Source organism: Choristoneura fumiferana, chromosome 12 (genome assembly GCF_025370935.1).
Source record: "Choristoneura fumiferana chromosome 12, NRCan_CFum_1, whole genome shotgun sequence".
Classification (NCBI taxonomy): Eukaryota; Metazoa; Arthropoda; class Insecta; order Lepidoptera; family Tortricidae; genus Choristoneura; species Choristoneura fumiferana.
This window is the reverse complement of record NC_133483.1, coordinates 14,134,429-14,142,595: the sequence shown is the minus strand read 5'-3', so window position 1 is coordinate 14,142,595 and position 8,167 is coordinate 14,134,429. Positions and strand designations below refer to the sequence as shown.

At 41.5% G+C, this 8,167-nt stretch overlaps 1 protein-coding gene and 1 pseudogene across 1 annotated transcript; both read right to left on the bottom strand.

Moving 5' to 3' along the window:
• Positions 1-315: 315 nt before the first annotated feature.
• Positions 316-2,825, bottom strand: LOC141433706 (uncharacterized). The gene is made up of 4 exons (XM_074095800.1): positions 2,505-2,825; positions 1,510-2,196; positions 1,226-1,346; positions 316-704 (listed from the first exon to the last, which is right to left on the bottom strand). Exons 1-4 carry the CDS (start codon positions 2,823-2,825, stop codon positions 316-318), a joined length of 1,518 nt encoding a protein of 505 aa, XP_073951901.1.
• Positions 739-4,913, bottom strand: LOC141433800 (uncharacterized; annotated as a pseudogene).
• Positions 4,914-8,167: the final 3,254 nt, after the last annotated feature.

The window sequence follows — 8,167 nt, the reverse complement described above, 5'->3', positions numbered from 1 at the left end:
CGAGTCATATAATAATGATCGAACTTCGCTTGTGAAGTTCGTTTGATCATATATTATATTTCCTCGCTTCATTCTTCATATTTAAGTTAACATTTGTAGATGTTCAGAGAGCAGTTGACCATCAATAAACAGTTTGCATTTTGCTAATCCTTTTATTTTACTATTCTTAACAAATATATTTTTAAGAATAATAATAGCTAAGGTCTTAATCAGACTATAATAATAATTGCTTATACTAATAACAGTCTCTTATTTAGGAGTACAATTAACGGTGTTCTACCTCTGATCTTACAAGTAGGAATTTAATTTCAGTGATTAAGAATCAACTTGACAACTGTCGTCAGTTAAGCCACAGACCTGTCTAGCAAAGTTATTTTCGCTAATGACTCGCCGATTGTAAAACTTTGCAAAAGTTTGTGAACCGCTGGTCCAGCCGGCTGTCTTTCTGATGACTTCTATGCTGACTCCCGCGGCGGCGGCCGCTGATGTGGCAGCGTGGCGTGTACTGTGTCCGCTGAATAACGCCACGTTCACGCCGCTCTCGGCTAGCACCTGCTTGAGCCACCTGCTTATTGACTGTGCTGTCGCGTTTTTATGAGGACGCTTCACAGTTATTAAGAGGCGGTCGGTGTTATCATTTCTTAATTTTCTCGTTACCGAGATATAATCTTGGAGCACCGTAGCAGGGCATATTTTGGGGTTTCCTTAAAAAATGGTAGAAACAGTACTGGCTGTTCCCTACCGGGCATGGATGTCTTAATTATATCTGTAATCGTAATTGTAATGCCGTTCAGGTCTATGCTAATGTTATTAGTCTTGATCAGGGATAAAGTTTGTACCCGATGCGCGGTACATAAAGCTAACAAGCTTGCTAGTTTTTTGGTAATTTTTTCCAAAGAAATGTCGGTGTTTGGGAACCATTCAGCAATATGGTCAAGAACTGTTTTAGGGTCCCATGTGTAACTGTATTTTGGTAAGTTAGGTCTCATTTTAAAAACCCCTTTGAGGAGTCTTTTAATGTGCTCGTCTGAGCCAACCCTATTGCCTAAGAACAGCGATAATGCTGACCTATGGCTATTTATGGAGCCATAAGACGCCCCTTTGTTGTACTGTTCGGTCAAGAAAGATATTACTAAAGGGACTGAACAATCGAACACATCTCTATTGTTTTGCAAACAGTAACTCCACCATAATTTTAGTGACACGTTGTATTGCTGAATTGTACTTTTCGCTAAAGATCCAAGCATGAGTTCCCAGGCTTCGGTTGGCAGGCCTCGTCGGTCGTAAGCTAGCTGGATAGCACTGCGGCACCCAGGGTAAGGTGCTCGTGCAGTGGATGTCTGCTCCTGTAATGGGAGCATACAAGGTGTTCTTTAGGATTCATTAACACAATGTCCGATTTTTTTAAATCATTAGTAATGGGTACCATGCTTGTGATGGCCATACGGGGAACACCAATATCCCCGTTGCTTTATCGTGTATTATTTTCTGTAGACATTTCAAAATCACCGAAAACGGGGGAAATGCGTAGAAAAAATCATGACTCCAGTTCATGGTGAATGCGTCGATGCCGATTGCATCTGAATCTTTCCGCCAAGAGATGTAACGCGGGCATTTGGCATTAGCTCGAGAAGCGAATAAATCAATGTCTGGCTGACCTAATTCTTTTGTTATTCGAAAGAATGCTGAACTTGACAACTCCCATTCCGTATCTGGATTAGTTCTACGCGATTCTTTATCGGCCTCCACGTTATCTTTCGTATTGATGTAAGAAGCGAAGAGCCAGATGTTTCGCTTCTCGCACCACTGCCAAATTTGCCGAGCTAGTTCGTTGAGGTGCGGGAACTGCACACCTCCCATGCGGTTGATGTAACTTATGGCTGTCGTATTGTCAATGCGCAATAAAATCGTACAGTTTCGTTCGTCTTGCGAGAAGTATTTCAGCGCCAGAAAAGCCGCTAGTAACTCTAACTGATTAATGTGAAATTCTTTTTCCTCTATTCTCCATGCTCCATGAGTTCTTATGTTATTACAGAACCCTCCCCAGCCGGTCCGCGACGCGTCCGAGTATATAATTAGGGAGTAGTCGGGGACTAGCATGGAACAGGAGGATGAAGGTATTTGATCCTTCCACCAGTTCAGATCTTCTAAAATTACTTTAGGCAAGTTAATTTTCCTGTCATAGTTATGGAGGCGCTGCAAAGATAAATACTTATGTCTCTCCAAAATTCTTGTATATAGCCACCCGTACTTTACTGCTGGGCACGCGGCGATGAGCGTGCCGATCATTTGAGATAATTCCCTTATTGTACAGGATGAGCGTAAAGAAAATTTATGTACCAGGGCTGCAATTTTTTTGCGTTTATCCGTTGGTAAAGATAGAGTCATGTCTTGTGAATTAAAATTAAATCCCAAAAATCTACAAGACTGCTGAGGCTCCAAGATACTTTTTTTGAAATTAATGACGAAGCCTAGGTCCGTAAGTAATTTAACTGTTTCTGTACGTTACGAGAGCATTCGTCGTAGTCGTCTCCTATGCACAATATATCGTCCAAGTAAAATATAGATTTGTGACCTTGTGACCTCAAATGTGTCATGACTTCCCTCATTATCTTAGTGAAAGTTCTTGGAGCCACGGAAAGTCCATAAGGCATGGCCTTAAATTCGAAAGTAACAATATCCGAATGATCATCTTCGAAATGAAAGCGCAAGTACTTTTGGCTACATTCCGCCATGGGTATGAGTAGGTAAGCCTCTTTCAGGTCCACTGTGGCCATAAATCCCTGTTCTGGGATAAGTCTGGCTGCCGTTCTATGGTCTTCCATTTTGAAATGATCTTTGGCTACAAAATGGTTTAAGTTTTTTAAATTTAGTATAAATCTTTTTTCTCCGTTAGACTTAGGTGCTAAAAACGTTTTCGAAATAAATTGGTCATTGTTCGGCGAACAAGGAGCGATAGCCCCTAGTTCGAGTAAATTTTGAATAGCTAATGTCATGTCAATTTTTTCTGTTTTTGACCAATTTATTTTGGAAACAATGTTTTGTACCACTTTTTGCTTAAAAGGTATGGAATAGCCATTCTTTAGCCAGTTTAAAATAACAGTATTTGAAGTTATTTTGCACCAAGCATCATAAAAATATTTTATCCTACCCGCATGTAGTAGTACCTGATTTACTGCTGGGTCGAGGCGCGGGGCTTGGCCTGGCCCGCTGGTCTCGACTGCGGTTGCGCCTGGGGTTTGCGCGCGGTCGTGACCGCCTTCCTCTGCCCTCCCCGCCCCCCTGTTCGACGGGTAGCGCGAAGGGCCCGTCCAGTTTCCCTGGTACTGGTGGTAATTAGTGCGTGGGCCCGTCGAAGGTGTAGGAGCTGTTGTGTTTTTACCATTTGCCAGCGGCTTTTTTATCTGTAGACCCTGCTTCTCTATGGCTTTTGAAGCTTTGATTTTTTCCTGCAATTTGTTACCAAATAGCATATCGTCCCTTTCCGTGAATTGTACAACCGTCAAAAAGGGTTTGGCTAGACCGGGTGTAATGAGTTTTATACGTGCCTGGGTCTCAGAAAAATGTAGATCGGACAATATGCGACAACTGTCGCTCAAGGATTTAATGGCCGATATTTTGTCGTCGCTGTTTAAAAGAATTGTCATCGCCCGATTTATAGCGGTGATTCCGATTCCTAATTGTTGTTGTCCAGTTTCCATTTTCTTGTCTCTGTTTCGAGCCATTTCTGTGACCGCTGCGGAAATTTCCGCGTTCAACTTGGGTGCTTGTAATAGCGTACAATTTTCCGGAATGAGGTAATCTTTTAGGAGCTTCTCCTTTGTATCCTTCGCTAGACCCTTACGTAGCAAAGGCAACCATCGCTGGGTTAAATTTTCGTGTATTTTAGGTCCCAGTTTGGGAGAGTCCTCAGTGGCTTCCCCTAATGCGGAAAGCAGCTCCGGATCTAATTCTGGCACCTGGGCGGAGACTGGATCAGACGGGGATGTGATACTCGCGGCAACCGAAGGTTCCGGAGGTTCAACGGAGGTATGCTCCGGAGGGGTAGTACCGTTGTTTGTGTCGTCCGTTGGCTGCGCCCTTTCAGGCGAGCATGGCGGGACTATGACTTCTAGGCCGATCGCGTCGTCCATCGGTACTTCTTGAAAGTCTTCGCTTTCTGTACGACCAAAGGAGAAAAATTAGAAATATAATTAAATATAATTTCTAAATGTGGGTAGATTTGCTTAACAGAACTGCAGTCTAGTCTCACGGACAGGACTCAGAATTAGGTAATTGCATATTAACATGTACCTATTGATTTAGGATAACATGTCTTACATGCTAAAATGCCTTCGTGTTGGCTCACGGTCAACCCCCAGGCTAGGTTTGTTTCCATTTGGAATAACCTTTAATCCATCGATCAAATGCATGATGGTGGAAGAAAATATATATATATATATATATATATATATATATATACCTACTACCTATGGGTACGTAGGGTTGTTCAAGAAATGTAACACTTACTTCCAATTACACACAAAATTAAATGTTTACACTTACCGGAACTTTCATCAGATGATGATGGTAAGCACTGTAATTTCCTTAATTTGCGTTGGTAACGCTCAATTTGCTCATCTATCGTGAGCGTTGATTTACGTTTTGGCATAATTGTGATGTACTTTTATAACTTATTTATTATTAATTTTTAAATCGTAACAGTAGGCGCGTGCGTCTGTTGCCTTGCACGAAAAAATAATGAACAAATAGCGAGCAAGGCTCGGCGGGTGGGAAAGACCACGTGACATGTAGGTAGGTTTTTTAATCAATAAAAGTCCTTTTTCTTTCGAAAATCTCTAAAAAAGCGTGCAAATAGTTGCCGGTAGGTTAAAATAAACTACAAATGTTAACTTAAATATGAAGAATGAAGCGAGGAAATATAATTCGACTATGAAGCACTTACTTACGCCATTGCCTTGCATCGCCTTTAATGTTTACATGGCATTATTAAGTGTACAACATATTATTATAAGCTAAATGCTATTTTGGTTTCGGAAGCCTGTAAAAAATGAACATTTTCTCACCTCAACATGCTCAATTCAAATAATCCTGTAAGTTATTGAAGTAATATTTACTAAATCTTTATTAGCCATGATATAATGTCTCTCAATGTGTACAGGGTGTACCATGTAAATAATGACAAGCGTAGCGTAGGTCCAGCCAGAGGTACAAAACACACATCCATCCATCTTCAAAATTTCGATTTATTAACTTTCTACCCTATTACCATTATTTTAATATCAAATTGCCTATAACATTCAAACTAGGAAATTGCGGCACATGCATCGGTATGATTCCGATGTCTTTTATAGTGCTTTACCTCCCGAATATCGTTTGCCATTACTCTCTGGGACACTATGTATAATAAGCAAGTAATCTTGGTCTATTCGTTTCAAAACATTGCACAGGAAACTACCAAAGGAATTCCTCCTTCAATGTCAACGTTTAAGCGTAGTTAGCAGGGTAAATGCAGTGTTTGTTAGACTGAGGTGGCCGTCAGGACGCCACTCGCTTTGAGACGGTGCCGGGAAATCTTCAAGTGGGGCTAGGGACCCACGCTTACATATGAGACATGAGACATAGGAACAGTACGCCAGTAGAATTACATGCTATACATTCGCAAAAAGTGCTTTATTTTAAATGAAATAAACCCGTATAACTTAGCTCGATATGTTTCGGACTAATTCGTAACCCTTCCTTTAGGAGCAACGCGACTCTGCAGCTGTTGCAATACGTACACTGCACGTGCGTAGAGGAAGAGCTACGAATTAGCCCGGAAAATGTCGAGATAAACTCGATTTAAGACGTGAGTCATGCGGGTTTATTTCATTAAATATAAGTGAGTCCCACGGTGGTTTCATGTTCAAAGGCTTTATATTCATGAAACATTTTCAAAATGATGCTGTTGCTTTATTTTTTTAACATCATCAACATCAACCGGAACAAATTCCTCCCCCTTAGAAAGCTGCAAAGAACGAAAATTTGCAGCCTGCATTGACCAGTTGACTATATCATTTAATTCCTTTGACTTAAGTTTTTTTTTACTATTCTAAGGGGTAGCAGACCTGAATAAATGATATTAATATCAGCTTGCTACTTACCTACACCTTTTCCTGAGAAAAAGTTTCTTGATAGACGAATGGACAGATGGACAATAAGAAGTATAATTATGTTGGTTTCGTTTTTGCCGACTCAGGTACAGAACACTGAAATTATTAGTCGTAAACATATTAGCGATAATTTTCAGAGTAAAAATAATACAGCACGAGTTTAGAATCCATTGCCATTAAATTGCGTCTCTGAGTGCATCAGTTAATTATGCTTGCATAACACAGCAACGTAAGTAACATTGTTGATAAACACGGGCAGCGGCCAACAATGCGTCTGCTCTCGCCAACCCCCATTAAAAACAACATCAATTTACGAAGAACTTCCGCGCCCCGCAGCGCAGGAACCGAAATTACGCTTCTTAAACGTGTGTACAAATCGTGCGGGGGTTGAGTGAGAGGCAAATCCGTTTAAAACCGCAGTAGACGCGCCGCCCAGGCGCTAGGCAGAGCTCTCGATCCGTCACGCGTCGCATACACTTAATCCCTCATCAAATCCAGATTAATTAAACTAGAGCCAACCATGATCGCAGCCAAGCCCGCACATATAATATGCATCCGTATACGCGTAACTGAATCTTAGTACGTAACGATATTACACAGGTCAAGACGGTAACGAAGAGATTTGGAACTGACTAGATTACGGATTACGTTAATTATATTTCAGCTGAATATGTTTGGCATTGTCGCTTAAATTTCTACATGGTGTCTTAAAAATTTTCGGAATGTTTTAACAGATGATTGCGTTAGTTTAATATAACACTCTTGTAAAAGTTATGCTATCGGAGTTTTTGATTCTAAATATACAATACAACATAATAACAATATTTTTTCATTGAACACCAAAACTGTAAGCAGTACAGAAAACAGAAGTACATATGGAAAGTCTACCAGGGTTAAGCAATAGGCAGCCTAATCGCTTCAGAGCGATCTCTTCCTGGCAACCTGTACAAAAGAAAGAAAAAGCATGCAAAGTAAGGAAATGCATTTCACAAAATACGCAAAACTAATCAAATATACGAGTACAATATACACATACCACAACAATAATAAATACATAGATGGATATGCAGATTAACTAACAACATTAATGTGGAAGATGATAGATAGTGCTTTCTAGGAATAGACTTAAAGATAGGCAAGAACATTGCGCGCTTTTTTACCCGACTGCCCGAAGGAGGGTTATGTTTTTTTTTCGAGCGTATGTACGAGTATGTATGTATGTACGAGTATGTATGTAAGTACGAGTATCTATGTAAGTACGAGTATGTATGTATGTCGATTTCTTTCGTCCTTGCTGCAGCATTAGTTTCGTCATAAATTAACTGTAGGCAGTTGCAACAGTGATTCTGGCGCGGTCGGACCCTTCTTGTAGCGACCGTCGCCGGCTTACGAACAGTATTTATTTACACGAGTGACCTAGTTTACCTACTGACTATGGCGAAGCGCTCTGAAACCGAAGTGTACAACAATATCCTGGCGTTCGTCCAGGAGCACTGTGGTATCATCGACGAGTCCAACCTAGCGGAGATCTGCTCCTCCAATTTGCAGCAACACAACTACACTACTGCAACACTACTGGCCTAATCTCTGTGCGCTTGGCGGCGCGTAGAAGCGGCTGTGTTAAGAAACATTTTCAGGACATCTTTCGGTGTTAACTGAAACAGATCCGGATGACGTCCCAACTTACATACCGAAAGACCCCAGCAAGATGCCGCGAGTAACGTTTGAGCACGTCGACATTACGCGGCTTCTTAAGGATATCGTCCTTCTGCAAGCGGTTGTAACCGCCATCCAGAAGAGGTCGGAGATGTCGGAACGTGAGAATGCCGATCTACGAGGAGAGTTGACCTCATTGCGCGACGCATCGGCCGAGGCGGCTCGGGCATGGTCGCATCAGCGAAACGTGACACCGCGTCGCCGCGGCCGAGCTATTGCGCAAAATGTAACTCATCGAACGGTACGAAGGCAGCTCATAGGTTAATGAACCCGTATCTGCTTTGGCGCGCATTGTCAAC